The sequence below is a fragment of the Ammodytes marinus genome (genome assembly GCF_949987685.1).
Source record: "Ammodytes marinus genome assembly, chromosome: 1".
NCBI classification, from domain to species: Eukaryota; Metazoa; Chordata; class Actinopteri; order Uranoscopiformes; family Ammodytidae; genus Ammodytes; species Ammodytes marinus.
The window spans coordinates 24,484,053-24,500,530 of record NC_137230.1 but is presented as its reverse complement, the minus strand read 5'-3'; the positions used below and the strand labels follow the sequence as shown (position 1 = coordinate 24,500,530).

General features: G+C 42.9%; 1 protein-coding gene across 2 annotated transcripts in view; it reads left to right on the top strand.

Moving 5' to 3' along the window:
* Positions 1–16,478, top strand: part of pla2r1 (phospholipase A2 receptor 1) — a 36,984-nt gene that overhangs the window by 3,636 nt on the left and 16,870 nt on the right. For both annotated transcript variants that reach the window (XM_080026840.1, XM_080026841.1), the window contains 12 exons: positions 148–300; positions 1,123–1,317; positions 1,428–1,591; positions 1,971–2,081; positions 3,679–3,791; positions 3,901–4,070; positions 4,199–4,407; positions 5,985–6,130; positions 6,833–6,917; positions 7,002–7,137; positions 7,240–7,275; positions 7,978–8,138. In XM_080026840.1, coding sequence (XP_079882966.1) covers positions 148–300; positions 1,123–1,317; positions 1,428–1,591; positions 1,971–2,081; positions 3,679–3,791; positions 3,901–4,070; positions 4,199–4,407; positions 5,985–6,130; positions 6,833–6,917; positions 7,002–7,137; positions 7,240–7,275; positions 7,978–8,138 — 1,679 coding nt within the window. The remainder of the gene's footprint in view (positions 1–147; positions 301–1,122; positions 1,318–1,427; positions 1,592–1,970; positions 2,082–3,678; positions 3,792–3,900; positions 4,071–4,198; positions 4,408–5,984; positions 6,131–6,832; positions 6,918–7,001; positions 7,138–7,239; positions 7,276–7,977; positions 8,139–16,478) is intronic.

The window sequence follows — 16,478 nt, the reverse complement described above, 5'->3', positions numbered from 1 at the left end:
ATTATTATTATTATTATTATTATTATTATTATTATTATTATTATTATTATTATTATTATTATTATTATTATATAGTTTTATAATGTTTACTTATATTTATTAATAAAACATGAGACTAAACTGCTTACATCATTGTGCTCCCACCAGCTCTGCCAGCCAGCCCGCTGCAGGACAACCAACAGTGTGGAGTTTACAACTCCGCCTACGAGGGTCACTGGCAGAGTCTTTCCTGTGAGTCGGCTCTGCCTTACATCTGTAAGAAGACGCCTAACAACACCCGAAAAAAAACAGAGCCGCTAGGTGAGAGCATGTGTGCACATGAACACCTTGCATGCAGATTGCTTCTCTCAGTTCTATTCATCTTCAGGGATGCCCTACACTGTGACAGGGATAGTTTATCAGGTAGTGAAAAATGTGCGAGAAGCCTTTTCAGCCATTTTAGCCCTCGGCCTCCACAGCTGCACTGCACATGGGCAGGAAACTCTTGACCCCCACTCTAAATTGCTCTGTTGGTGGCTAGACCAAAACAATGTCTGCTGTGAATCTGCATTGTACAAATGTGTTATTCTGGTCAGTCGTGATTTGATTTGAGAGCAGCATGTTGCCGCAGCCATTAGCGATAGTCAAGTTACTTTAGTCAGCCATAATGACAGATGTAGATAAGCTTAGGTTGCAGTATAGTAGTAAGTGTTACTGAAAGGCTGTGGCGGGCCGCCAGAGAAATTTTTCACTATCGGAAACACTGACTTGTGTCTGAGTCGGGACCTTCTTTGGCTCTACCTCTTCACCTGCCTCCTCTCTCTCATCATTTAGTTATTTTAAATAAATCCTATATTGACCGCTTCATCTTTGGAACATGGTAACTGGATTGCAAAGTGGACCATTTTGCACTTCTCATTATCAGTGGGTCTTACACATGTATGTAGCTGATGTTTAGTGCAGGTACAGAGAGACCACAAGGGCTAACCAGGTACACAAGGCGGAGGGTCACCAAAACCGCCTACTAAACATTGTGCACTCACGCAGATGCGATTACCTGAAATTTTAACTCACACTCTCTCAAAAAAATGGTGACAGTCTAGAGCCCCTCTCCTGATTCTCCTATCCTTCTTCCTCTTGCAGAGAACTGGCAGTATATCCCTACAGAGTGTGCTAATGGCTGGTGGCCTCATAATGGTTTCTGCTACTGGCTGCTACCAGAAACAGAAGTGGGGAGCTGGGTGGAGTCTTCTAGGGCCTGTGGCTCTCAGGGGGCAAACCTAACCAGCCTCCACTCCCTGTCTGAGGTGGAAATGCTGCTCAACCTCCTGGCTAACTGTAAGGAGCATCATGCAATACAGACACATGCAAAGTTCTGCTTGTTGTAGGCGCTGGGGATACTTAACAATGCTTTGTTTTGCGTGCATTCGCATACTTATGTCCCACAGTTTCTGGGGACAGTGTGGAGGTGTGGATCGGTCTTTGGAAACGGGAATCGTCTCCTACTGTAGAGTGGTCTGATGGCTCACCTGTTACTCTCACTCTGTGGCACCAGTACAACCCTCCTCACAACCTGACGGATGCAGCGCTCTGTGCTAAAGTAGACACAAAGGTAGGAAATCCTGTGTTGATAATTTATGTATTAAAAAAACCTCAGTTGAAGCTCAATTATAGATATTGAGTGTAACCTCTTAATTGAGTAAATTAAAGGGAAATATTCCCTATATGGCTGCAACTAAGGGTTCCTTTCATTATTGATAAATCTACCTAATATTCTCTTGAGTCATCATCAAAAATGTTGTCGTCAATGTGCCCATTACACTTTCTAGAGCATAACTTTATGTCTTCAAATGTCGAACAGTTCAAAACCCAAAACATATTCAATTAACTTTGATTCAAGACAAAAAAAGCACCATATCACTTCTTGGTCAGAATAATCAAACAACTTGAATCAAATGTGATTGTAAAGTGCTGACCTCCTTCTTTCACAGGAGGGAAACTGGCTTTTGGCATCATGTGATGAGCGCCTGCCTGCTGTTTGTAGAAAGGAGAGCCAGAATCCCTTTGGTCAACCTGGAACGTGGGATGAGGGTTGTCCTGAGGTGGGTACCTAAACACACACACATCCAGGCCAACGTGCACTCGCTACCTTTAATGTCTTCGAATGAGACAAGGAAACCTTGTCATGCAGTGGTGCTGCTTTGCCCCGTTGCTTTACCTTTGCCCCACACTAAACACTTCTAATCTTCTTAATTTACTGATAATGTGGCACAACTCTAGTTAACAAAAAGCTAAACTAAGATGCACAGTAAAAAGTGCTGATGTCACTTGTTACTTAAAAAAGAAAAAAGCCTTACTTACGTTTAGTGAAAATGGCCTCAGGTAAACCAAATCAATTGCAGGAACATCAGATTTTTCGAAGTGGTAAACTTATTTTCTTTCCTTTGATCATGTTAGTCTTTGGGGAAAGGAAAAAGTGATATTTCTGACCAAATTTAAGTGACTTATTTTGAACTTAGAGAGGCAGATTATGGGCTTTCCAGTATTACAATAGTTCCATACAGATCAGGACATGCACCAGGCAGAGCCACACGCCGGCTGCTGAGCAACGTCTGAGCGAGTTGCCCGCTCAGAGGCACACAATAAACTGATTCAGTCGACGACTGACGTATTGTCTGGCATTCATGTCTCTCCTTGACTCTGTTTACAAGAATATCAGACTCCTGAGTCATCTGGTTACTTCATAGCCCCGGATCATAAGGCCAAAAAATGGCCCTGAAGGAACTTTATCACTGGACATGTTCGGGCAGTCTCGGTACACTTGAGTCTCCTTTTTAACTCTGTTGCAGCTTTTGATGTGAAATGTTTCTTGTAGTGTAATTTAATGTATCAAATGTGACCAGTCAATCTTCTTTTAAAGAAAGTTTTGCATGTTGTCTTGTGTTCGTGTAGGCCTCGGGACCCCAGTTGTAGGGAGGATGGGGGTAGATGGGATACAAGGGTGAAGGGGGAAGGGGGGGGGAAATTGACACCACTTGTCATAACACCCCTACCTCACAACCTGACCTCCAACCTGCATATAATTGCACACATATAAACCAACACATAGGATATCTTTCACTGCAGTTTAGGAGAGGGGAAGGTTTGAGCTTTGCAACAGCAGTGCCAATATGATGGTACTAAGGAAAGGGAACTGTAATGATTCTTTTACCTATAGAAATATAAAGATGTATTTTTAGTTATGCTAAGGTTTGATGGATGGTAGTGTTGGTTGATCAGTTTTTCGGTTGGTCTAACGGTTGGGCCAACACATTTCTCCAGATGGATATATCTTAAACATTAAAGTTATTTGTCTTGTGCTCTCAACAATTACAAAAGCAGTAATGAGTTTTTGACAACTGACATAAATGTCAACAGATATAAATTTTGCAAGTGCTTTTCAGTAACTATTGGATGAATTGCCATCCAACTGTGTACAGACATTAACTGTACACAGGATGAACCTTAACTAACCTTTGTTTATCGCCTGGGTTGTCCTTGTTTTTGCTACAATATCTTTGCAACTGTTAAATGGATTGCCATTTCAATTGATACATTCGATTAGTTTGAAGTATCTTTGAAGGTACGGTGTTTAAGGATGTTCTTCTGCAACAAGTTGCAGTTTAAAATAGAACAAAGATTTGTTTTTTTATATTGCAGCACTGGAAGCGACATGGCCACTCCTGCTACATGGTAACTAGCCATGAGCAGAGCTATGAAGACGCACGGTTGGGATATTTCTGTAAGGCCCCTGTCCTTACTGTGGAAGACAGGTGGTTTATTTTTGCAAATGATTCACTGTGTTGACCTGTTGTTTTTTAGTTTGTGGCCATAGTGGAGGCTTTCTCCTCACCTCTCCTCTCCTCTTCCACATGCTGGCAGGTTTGAGCAGGCATTCGTCAACAGTTTGCTTAGTGAGAGTGGGGCCAACAGTAGCATGTATTACTGGATAGGCCTCATGGACCAGGACAAGATGGGGGAGTACCGCTGGCTTTCTAACAATGGCTCTTCTCTGCCTCTCACTTTCACAAACTGGAACAAGCACCAGCCAGGTAGCTATAACTGGAAACATTTATTACTAAGTTGAACACTGATTTTTTTCAGGGGTTTGGATGAATGTGAATCCTTTCATGTTATTTCCTCCTCTTTTTCAACTCCTTCGACTTCTCCTTTGTTCTAGTCAGTTCTGGTGGCTGTGTTGCTATGTCAGGCGGCCCTGCTTTGGGTCACTGGGAGGTGAAAGACTGCAAGTCCCACAAGGCTTTGTCAGTGTGCAAGCAGAGCATCAGCAGTTACCACAACGTCCAGGTGTCGCAGCACCACATTGATGCCTACGCCCCCTGTCCTCCAGGGTGGGAATCACACTCTGGGCTGCTCGACTGTTTTAAGGTAGGAATCGGATCATTCTCATTTCTCTCTCTCTGTGCTCTACTCTGATCTCTCTTCGCTGACTCATGTTGATGATTCATCTTTTCACTTGTCTTCTCTCTTTACCTCTATATTTAACTTTTGTATTTGTCCGTTCATTTCCTGTCCTGTCTCATTTGTTGGGGGGTTAGGGATAGTATTAACCACAAAGCTACTGTGATGTCATGTCCAAAGAACAGCCTAAAAAATGTATCTACTTTGCAGCTATAATTTTACTGGCCTTATGTCGGCCTCCTGTATATATACTGTATAATCGTTTCTATCTTAATTTGTTTACATACTCATGGTCATTCTTGCTTTATGGATCCAGAAACCGTAGGAAATGACAAACACAACAACAAAGAAACAAACACACAGAAAATGTATGAAAATTAGTGCTGTCAAGCGATTAAAATATTTAATCGCGATTAATCGCATTAATGTCATAGTTAACTCGCGATTAATCGCGATTAATCGCATTTTTATTTATTCTAGCCTGAATGTCCCTTGACTTCTTTTTGTCCCATTATATTTTCTCATTTTAATGCTCTTATCACACCCATTCTAATTATGATATTTAAGAAGAAATACACTGAATTACAATGATACAATATTTCTTCTAAAATATCATAATTTGCAATTCAGTGCAAATAACAATAGCCTATTGACCCCCCCCCCCCCCCCCTGCACCCTACCCCTTGAACAGCATTCACAAACATATTGGAACTTCTTTTTTTATTTAAAAACCAAACCATAAAACAACATAGGGTATATAAAACAAATTAGTATTAAGGCTACATTAGACTGGTTGCTGCCTAAATGTTTTGGGAGTCTTTCATCCACAACTTATTTCAGACTGTGTTGAGTGGACACACAGGTGGTTGCCATGGCGCTGCTGCAGCCGAGGCTTCAGTCTCCCTTCGTAGCGAAAATTAAAGTGAAAATGAATGACTGGTGGCTGCCACTAACATTCATGGAAGTTTTGGTGTGCGCGCAGGGTTATAAGTTAGACTTCTGCAAATGAAAAGCTTTCTTTTCTGTTCTTTTCCGTGTAGACTCAGAGCATGGGTCTCAGAGTCACACACGGAAGACTAGTGACGGTCGCGTAACTGAGCTAGGAAGTGCTAGGTTCCGGTTTCTGCTTCAAAATAAAAGTCAGAATTGACTTGACGTTTCGCCGTTTTGCCAGTTAAATGATTTTAATGTGAAATTACGCTGTAGGACATGTTCCGTTTGAATTGACAGTAACTTAACTGCGAGCCATATGTATAGTTTGTGGTGTTTCAGTTGTTAAAACATTACTAGTTGATTCAACAGCTTGTGAAAAAACCACAACGTCTCCTAGGACATGACGAGCGTTAATCGCGCGATAAAAAAATTGACGCCGTTAAAATGGGTTTGCGTTAACGCCGTTAATATCGCGTTTAACTGACAGCACTAATGAAAATATAAAGAAAAAAAACAAACTGTAACTTTGGACCTTCACAGCCTTACTGACTGTGTTTGTTTGTCCATTTAACCAGTAATTCTCTGCTGACTATAATGTTTTGCTCTCCTAGGTGTTCCACGATGAGAAAGTCCTGATGAAGCGTTCGTGGGTGGAAGCTGACTTCTTCTGCCAGGCCCTTGGGGCTCAGCTGGCCAGTTTCCACCACTATGAGGAGCAGGTGTTTGTTAAGCAGCTCCTCAGTACCATGTTTGAAGGGTTGGTACAGCCCAGTGGGCCTTGTCAGTGCAGGAATGTCATGGGAACTGAAAAATGCTTCAGTTGGGGTGTGGTGTTTTGAGGTTATACTGAATGTGCACAGAGCAGCGAGGACAGGATTTAATAACTGGCTTTTGAAGTGCAGCGTGGTTTGGGATTGTTTTATAATCTGTCTACAGATTACTTTTCTACAGGGTAAACATCTCCAGTAAAAAGACACATCCTAAACTAGTAATATATTTGGAGATATCAAGCTTCTTAATTACAACTGTGAATGATGTGGATGTGCTACAATCATTTATAATTTTTTAGATTCAAGTGAGAGTTATGTTTGAGCGGTGTGATGATATTAGTGTTTGAGCAGGGCTTTTTTTATTGACAATATTTTGTTATTTGTACAGCACACACACACACACACACACACACACACACACACACACACACACACACACACATACACGCACCCCATAAAATGGGGCTTCATACACAGCACACAATAATAAATACAGGAATATAATCTGTACAATCTAGACAAAAACATTGAACCAGGCATTTGGGAAAGTCCAAAAATAGCAGTGTATAAGCCATAATAAGTTGTCAAGCATATAATTCCAGGAGCCTGGTCATGAGAAGACATACAGTATATTGTGTGCTGGTTAAGTGTTGCAGTATGTTTTTTGTTATACTCCTTTTTTCTTTTAGAACAGAGGGCCGCTGGTTCTGGGTGGGTTTGAACAAGAGAGATCCAGAACACCTCGGAGCCTGGGAGTGGTCTGATGGTTCTCCTGTAAGTACATAGAGATCTTCATGTACCACAAAGGTAATATTCAGGGGGCATGTATCCATTATGGCTTTGTGTGTATCTGTGCAGGTGGTGACTTCCTTCATAGAAGATAAGAACGAGGAGGATGACAGGAGGGACTGTGCCGTTTACAGTGACTTGACCAACACTCTCATGCCACGACCCTGTGACACCAAACACGAGTGGATCTGCAAACTGTCCAGAGGTAAACACTGCTCACACAACCACTCTCTAGACTGACATACTACGCACACACACATCAGTTCTGTATTACTTACCAAACTCTATATATATTTGTTTTTTGCAGGTGATAAACTGAAGAAACCGTATTGGTACACTGAGCGTAAGTAGTATTTTCTTTTCTGCTCTTGTTCTTGAGCAGTTAATAATTTATAATCTTTCATAGTGCCGACAAAGTTTAGAAGCATATACGTACATATCATCGTTTTACAAATGATCATATACATGTTATGTAATTAATGAATTGCAGTATGAACGATTTTGCAATGGGTTTGTGTGTGAGAAAATACTTTCAAGTTAACAATTAAGTTCTATTATTATCCGCAAACTGAAAACACATCATTTGGCAGAGAATCCTGACCGACCAATGAATCTTCATACGACCAAAACCTCTCACACTTTAAATGAACCTAATTCCATGCTAGATTTGTGTTTTCTGGCTCAAACAGCACCTTGCTTTTCCATTTCTTAAGTATTCCCTCTTACGTGTTGAAGTTCTTGTGTGCTGTAGAGATTGTAAAGACTAGACATAGTTTATTACGGCTTCAATAGCGTGTGTGTGTGTGTGTGTGTAGCTTTGTAACCATGGAAATATATAAAAGCCTAAAAACCCAAAGAAACAAATCGGAAAATTCTTCCATGTTTCCATATTTCTGTGTTTCTACTGTGTTAGCCAAGAGTGTGTGGACTAACATAATTGGAAATGAAACAGCAAACATTAGTCAGCGATTAGAACAGTCTATTCATTCATTCATTCATTATACCAACGCATATATTTTAATATGTCTCCCTGGCTCCCCCACAGAGAGCGAGCCATGGGTGTTTTACCGCGGGGCTGAATACCTACTGGCCAAGCAGCCCTTTGACTGGGACGCCGTCTCTCTTGCCTGTCAGATGATGGGAGCCTACCTGCTCTCCGTTCACTCCAGAGAGGAGCTGCACTTCATTAAGGAGCGCTTGCGGCGGGTCTGTATCTGCCATTGCTTCAGTGTCAGTGCGTCAGTATTGCTAGGCTGCTCATATACAGATTTGTAAGATGGCATGGCAACTATTTTATTATCACTTTGAAGTCATAGTAGACAGCAAGAGTGTAATAGTTCTAATTTTTCCAGAATATTATTTAGCATTTTATTGTGTACTATATTCCACTGAAAAAACATGAATTTACATTTTTGTCATTCAAATGGCTAATTTGAAAACTGAAAAGTTGCATGAACTAACATCTGCAAAAAGTAAGTCCACATTAAAACAGTATTATCTCTGTGGCGGTACAACAACTGTTAGAGTTCTATTTTAGTAAATGATATCTATAGTGGCCTTTTTGTGAGAGATTGTAAGCCACTATAGGAGCGGGGTAGATGACGCGCAATCCAAAATCAAAACGAAGTAATCGCTGAATTGAAGTTCAAACAAAAGTGCTTTATTAGGCAAAGCTTCAAACAAAAGTATTCTTCTTAAACTCTGAAACAAACATTTGCGGTATTCAATTTGCGATGTTCAATTTGCGATGTTCAATTTGCGATGTTCAATTTGCGATGTTCAATTTGCGGTCAAAAAACTGTCCCGCTTCCCCGTCTCACTCTCATCTGTTTCACATACAACCAGGTGATTTAAATCCCTTCATTAGGTGAATGAATACAATAATAACCCTGGCCTACAGGGGGAGCCAGACAGAATACCAACTCAACTTTATCATAGCTGTATCAATTATTATTTCCATTTAATTATTTCCATATTCCCATTATGGCTCCGACATACCGGCCCCTAATTGTTGACGTGGTAGCAAGACAATTAATCAATAAAATAAAATAAGGAGCCAAAAGCAAACAATTTCATAAATTGACAAACATGCCATATTTCACAGTCTCATCAGTGTCCATAGATAATAATTCCTTATAAACCATAGTTCATTATAATCCAATCCTTGGAAAAAAGGTAATCCTTTAGGAAAAAGGTAATCCTTGGAACAAAAGTAATCCTCAGAAAAAGGTAATCCATGGGGAATGAGGAGTTCAAAAGTCAAGGAGATGTATGGGAAATGAGAATCTTTTGGGGGGAATGTGTGCCTGTGTGCAGGTGTGTGTGTGTTTCTGTTAACAGCCACGACTCCTTCACATTCAATATCCTGCTTCCAGGAGCAGGCAGAGCTTGTCAATAGGTCTCTGCAGGATGCTACTCTTGGTTTTCACTATGACGCTCCGAACAAGCCCTCCTGGCCCAGGCAGTGCCTTCACCACACGGCCCATGAGCCAAGAGCTCCTTGGTGCTGTGTCGTCGACTATGATGACCAGATCATCAGGGCGAAGGTTCCGCTTAGGACTGTGCCATTTACTTCGCTGCTGCATGATGGGGAGATACTCTCTTACCCATCTTTTCCAAAAGAGGTCAGCGAGGTACTGTGCCTGTTTCCATCTCCGCCGAGAATACAGATCGTCCTTCTTAGATAGTCCCGGTGGCATAACTGGTTTGGCCTTCAGCTGAAGGAGGTGGTTTGGGGTGAGGGGTTCCAGATCATTAGGATCACTGGATACTGTTGTTAGCGGTCTGTCGTTCATGATAGACTCAACCTCACACAAAGCAGTCTGCAGAGTCTCATCATCCAACACTTGCTCCTTTAGGACAGAATGCAGAATCTTCTTCACCGGCTTAATCAGCCTTTCCCAAACTCCACCGAAGTGGGCTCCAAATGGGGGGTTGAATGTCCATTGTACTCCCTCTTTCAGCAATGCATTTTGAATCCTGTGGTGACACATTTCCTTAAGAGATTTCTGCAGCTCTTTCTGCGCTCCAACAAAGTTGGTCCCATTGTCTGTGCGTATGCTGGTGACTGGTCCTCTGCGGCATATGAACCTGCGCAGCGCATTAATGCACGAGTCTGTGTCCAAGTAATCTGCTACTTCCAAATGCACAGCCCGGCTCACCAGGCAAGTGAAGATCACTCCCCAGCGTTTCACATGTGCCCGGCCACGCTTTACATTTATGGGTCCAAAATAGTCAATCCCAACATGCGTAAAGGGTGGGAGGTCTGGAGATACACGATCCTTCGGAAGATCGGCCATTTTCTGCTCTCCAGCTGCTGCTTGCATCCGCCGGCAGAAGACACAGCTCTTGATGATCTTTCTGGCGGAGGAGTTGGCGCTAGGCAACCAATATCTTTGGTTCAGTGTGGAGAGCATATGACTTCTTCCAGAGTGCCCAACTCTCTGATGAATGTCGAGTAGGACTAGCATGGATATGCGAGAACCTTTGGGCAGGATAATTGGATTCTTCATCTCTAGCGGCATTGCCAATCTGCTTATCCGCCCTCCCACTCTCAACATGCCCTCATCCAGAGTTGGATTCAGTTTACAAATGGAGCTGCTTGCTTTCACTTGCATACTTTTCTCCAAGTGAGCAAACTCCTGAGGTAGGAAGCGTCTTTGCTCGAAGCGAATGATGGATTTTTCCGCTTCTCTGATGTCTTCCACAGACAGCTCCTGTGCTCTAGCTTCCATCTTAAGATGCTTCATCTTTTCTTTCAAGGACTTGAATTTGGTCAACTCTGGGCTCCGGTCACGAAATAGAATGAGAAGTGCCCGTATCCTTAACATCCATGCAATCCCTCGTTTCAGTCTGTTCCATGATGAGTAATACTCAATCAACATGCTGGTTGGATTAGTGTCCACACTAACAATGTTTACAGAGACTTCCTTTTTGACCTCGGGATCGTCTGGAGGGAGTTGTCCTAGTCTCTCTGGGATTTCAGGCCAATCAGTTTCCTCCTTCTCTAGAAACTGAGGTCCCTTCAGCCATCTTACCGACTTCAAGAATGGCTCTATGTTCAACCCACGTGAAGCGTCGTCGGCTGGGTTGTCCTTAGAGTTAACATGTCTCCATTGTTTGTCTTGGGATAGTTCACAGATCAACGAAACTCTGTTGGCAACAAAGGTATGATATCTTCTTCTTTTGTTGTGGATATATCCCAATACCGCTGTGCTATCCGTCCAGAAAACAGAGTCCTCGAGGTCCTGTTGTAGCTCCCTCTTCAGCATCCGATCCATTCTCACTGCAAGCGTTGCTGCAGTCAGCTCCAGCCTGGGTATCGTAATCTGTTTGAGAGGAGTTACTCTTGACTTTCCCAACACGAATACAACGTGGATCCTTCCTGCTGTGTTGGTGAACCTGAGGTAGCTGACAGTGCCGTAACCTAGTTCACTTGCATCACTGAAATGATGAAGCTGTGCAGTCCTAATAGGGCCGAAATCCTCAGGCTTCATGCGCCTATCCACCTGAAATCTGCTGAGCTGCTCCAGTTCTGTGATCCATCTCTGCCATAGGTTGGAGAAGTCTTCTGGGATAATTTGGTCCCATCCAGACTTTACTTTGCAGAGTCCTTGGAGAATTTGTTTTGCTTTCAGGGTGAATGGAGAAAGGAACCCTAACGGATCATAGATTGAGCTAACCATTGAAAGGATGCCTCTTCTGGTAAGAGCTCTAACCTTGATGGCAACCTTGATGGCGAAAGAGTCACTTTCGGTGTTCCATTCAATCCCAAGAGCCCTTTCAATGGGTAATGTCTCCTTGTCCAAGTCCAGTTCCTTAAATTGCTTGGCTTTGTGATGTTCTGGAATACTTGCCAGTACTTCACGGCTATTACTGACCCATTTGGTCAATGAGAAGCCGCCTTGTGCACATGCCTCTCTGAGGTCACTGATAAGCTTGATAGCTTCTTCGCCTGTGGCTGTAGACATGAGGCAGTCGTCAACATAGAAGTTGTTCCTGATTGTCTGAGTTACTTCTTTGTCGTACCTGTGGCTGTTGTCTTCTGCAGTTTGCCTTAAAGCGAAATTAGCAATGCTAGGGGAAGACACAGCACCAAAAAGGTGGACATTCATCCTGTAGGACTCCAAGGGTTTGTTGGTGTCTCCTCCTGGCCACCATAGAAATCTGAGGAAGTCCCTGTGATGTTCTTGGACTTGCACTCGGTAGAACATTGATTCAATGTCAGCCATGAAGGCAATCTGTTCTTGGCGGAACCGGAGGAGGACTCCTAGGAGGGTGTTTGTTAGATTGGGCCCTTGGAGGAGTACTTGGTTTAGAGAGGTGCCTTTAAACGAAGCAGCACAATCGAACACAACTCTAAGTTTACCCTTCTGTTGATGGTAAACACCATGGTGTGGTATGTGCCATACCTGACCATCCTTGCGATGAAGCTGTTCCAGAGGCACCTTTTCTGCATAACCCTTTTCAAGCACATCAGTCATGAATCTTTTATACTCCATGGCATATCCGGCATCTCTCTTAAACTTCCTGAGGAGATTTAGAGTGCGTTGTTGGGCCAATGCATAGTTGTCTGGCATAACTGTGTCTGTGTTGCGAAAGGGTAAAGGCAGCTGGTAGTGTCCATTTTTGAGAACAAAGGAATTACGTGCCATTGTCATGAACCTTTTATCCTCATCTGATGTTTCTTCCTTTTCATCATACTCCTTTTCGCAGAAGTCGTGGTTATACTGCTTAAGGAGAAGATCCTTGAGATTGGAGACCGATATCCGATTGGCTGTCACCACACTGGGTCCAGGTTCCACAGCAGGACAAGAAGAGAGTGGACCATTTACCACCCATCCAAACAGTGTCTTGACTGCATATGGTCCATTGCCTTTGCTATTTATTATTTCCCAGGGTTCCATTGCCTTAGGAACGTCGATTCCAATCAGCAGTTCGATATCGGCATCAATCTCGTCCAGCTGTATCCGGCTCAAGTAAGGCCATCTTTCGAGATCTTTTTTGGTGGGTATATTTTCTTTGGAGACGGGAATCTTCGCCTGTGTGTAAACCTTTGGTAGATCCAGATATGTGCTACCATCTAAGTGACTTATCTCCAATCCTGATATCTCGTAGGTCCTAACAGGCTTTTCCTGACCCATGGTTCTTAGGAGAATCGTTGTTCTGCGTGCCTTTGGACTCAGCTGCCTCATTAGACTCTCGGTGCAGAATGACGCTGAGCTGCCAGGGTCAAGGAAAGCGTAGGTAGAGATGAACTTGTTCCCTTTATCAACCTTGATTTTGACGGGAACAATGGCAAGTGCAAGGTCCCTACCGGCCCCAGTTGCTTCACCTGCTGATACAAGGGCACTGTTGACTGATCTTTCAGCTGGGCTGGAGGTAGGCTGATGGCTGATGTTGTTTGCGTTTTCGATGTATTCTACATGCAGTATAGTTGGGTGAGTCTTTTGACACCTGTCACATGTCAGCCGTCTCCTGCAGTTCTTGCTCATATGACCTCTTAGCAGACATCCAAAACAATAGCCATTTATTTTCAGGAAGTCAACCTTTTCTTTGTGTGGATGGGCTTTAAACTTTGGGCAGTCGACGAGTGCATGTTTGGCTTTGCAGAAATTGCATGAAGAAGCAGTGTTAATACGTTGTGGCTGTTGCTTAAAGGTCCAACCTGGAGTATTCAAAGGTACAGTGCTGTCTTCTTCATTAGATGTTCTCACTATGGTCGCAAAGCTGCTGCCTTTGTTCTTTGGTGACTTGAGAATTACTGCTTGGCTCTTTGTAACTATTCTCCTGTTAGGGGGGTTGCGGTCTTGTATATCCCCAAACAGTGGATCCAGGAGTATTTTTGCCTGCCTTTCCATGAATTCCACCAGGTGATGGAATCTAGCTCTGGCTTTCGTTCTCTGCAAAGTTTCATAGGCAGTCGTTCGCCATCTTTCTCGAAGCTTGTAGGGAAGTTTGGAAAGGATTGACCTTAGGTTTGATGGCATATCGAGCTCTTCCATATACTGTAAGCTTCTCATAGCGTTACAGCATCCTCTTAGATACAGTGCATAGGCATGGAGCCCTTTCCCATCATCAGCTCTGACTGATGTCCAATTTAAAGCCTTTTCCAAATAGGCGTTGGTTATTTTAATTTCATCCCCAAAGTGCTCCTTTAATAGCCGCTTAGCTTCAACATACCCATGATGTGCGTCCATGTGGAGACAGCTGCGCACAAGGCTCCTGGGCTGGCCTAATGTGTACTGCTCCAGAAAGTAGAGCCTGTCTTGACTGCTACTTGTTTTATCTTCAATAACATGTTCAAATGCCTTTATAAAAACTTGGTATTGTAACGGGTCACCATCAAACGCTGTGATGTCCCTAGCTGGTAGCAAGGATAGCTTTTGCTGCGTGATAATAAGGTCAGCAATATTCCCTTGACCTTTAATCACCGTGCTGAGGTTATCATGTGTTTCATGGCTGTGGCTTAATTGATCCGTGACGCGTACTCCTGAAGGCTTATATTGCTTTATGGGAGTATGAGGGCTAGGTTGGTTCTGCACATTTTTACCAAGGCTGAAGGTATCAACAGTGTGATGGAGGGGCGTTTTGGGTATTGCACCCATGTTCATGAACTCCACTGGTGAGACTTCAGGATCCATAAAGTCAATGGTCTTTATGTTGCTGGCTTCCATATAATCATTCATTGCATCCTGTTGGGTTTCCTCATCCATATCCATTTGCAGGACTTTTATTTTAGCAGCTGATGCTGCAATTTCTGTGTCCAACTCCATTTGTTCCAATCTTGCTTTAAGTTCAGCTTCTTGACGTTTTAGAGCGTGTTTTTCCTTTAATGCTGCGGACCGGGCCAGCAGAGCGGCCTTCTCAGCAGCTGCTCTTTTACATGCAGATGACACTGAGGATTGAGCCTTTGATCCATTTGATTTTTGAGACACATTAGAAATGCTGTCAAGCGGATTGATTATTGATTGAGCCATTTGTTCACTTTTCCACACTTCAACCTCTTTCTCAAAATATTGGAAATTTGTTATTCGTGGCTCATACCAGTCCACATGATCCTCCTCTCTCTCCTCCTCTGATAGGAGCCTTTGCACAGAATGATGAACAGTTTTGAAATCATTGACAGCTTGATTAAATGTTTCCACACTTTCCTCCACAATATCCACATTTCCACCTTCCACAAGCAATGCTTTTATTTCATTCATTTTTCTTGTGCATGATCCCAGTTTCCCTCTGCGCGATGCTTTGAGGGCTTTTAACAATGCTTCTGCGTAAGCAGCAGTCTTGGGTATGTCCGACACAGCCTCGGGTATGTCCGACATATTTACGCACTTTATTATGAAGTTTGTTGTTTTATGCACGTGTGTCACGGGCGCAGTGTGCGCTGTTCCTTTAATGCTTTTTATACAGCGCGACACAGTATCACTTTACACTGCTTGCATCCACAGATCGCCAGGAATTTAATTCATCTTTCCATTTTAACCACCGCAATCATCTTATTTATTCATCCCGACATCACGTTGTCAGCGTAGTGCACGGGTTCATTCATGAACTTATTAATTTACTCACGACCGGTGTGTCAGGGCAGCTGGTGATCAGGGTAGCTGGTGGCGGTAGCTACGTAGATGCCTGATCAAAAACCCGTAAACGTCAAATGTTTAATATGTTCATGTTGGCCGTAAGAATCCAATCTACTCAATATCGGTTTACACTTCCATAGCCTTTGAGTGGAATATACAATTTGAGGTAAGATTTGTGTCACAGTGTGCGTAACCAGCACGAAGCTTCGAGCCAGCTGTTGGCTGTGGTGGCCGATCACCAGTTGCCCTGACACGACCAGATTAGTTCGTGATAGCACATCAACAAATACCACCGATCGTATTTAATATGCATCACCTATGTTTCCCACTCATCACTATACATTACTCGGAACCCGTCCAGATTGTATGACTCTCAGTTTGAAAATCGGAGGACAGTAAATTCAGAAAACTAACGCGTTGCGTGGTAGACTTTTCTTTTTTCTTTCGTAGGCTACTGAATACATCCTACTGTGCGTATGGCATACTTTGGGTAGGCTATGTGACTGAAAACTGTTTTTATCATGATGTTTTAAAATAAACCGACAAATGAATGCGACATAGAGACCTAGTCCTGGTTCATGTGTTGGATTATCTGGTGGTGACAGGCTTGGGAGGATATGGAGCTAGACTGTCGATGCCTTATTGTCAGTTTTAAATTGTACATTTAACGCTATTATTCAAATTTAGGCCTAGGCATAGCCTACTTCAGAAGGATTGGTGAGTATTTGTCCATACGCTTTTAGTGAAATGTTGTTTGTGGTAAGCTATTTGTGTGTAACCATTGAAGCGTGGAGGTGTGTGCTAGCTGGGGTTTACTGTGATATCAGTTTAACTTGTGAATGATCTGTACTACCGTGTTTCATACCGTTTTCATATCATCACTAATGTGTTTTTCAATACTCGGAGCCTATTGATGATGTGACTGATATCACATTACACTATTGTCAATGTATAAGGAAAACAG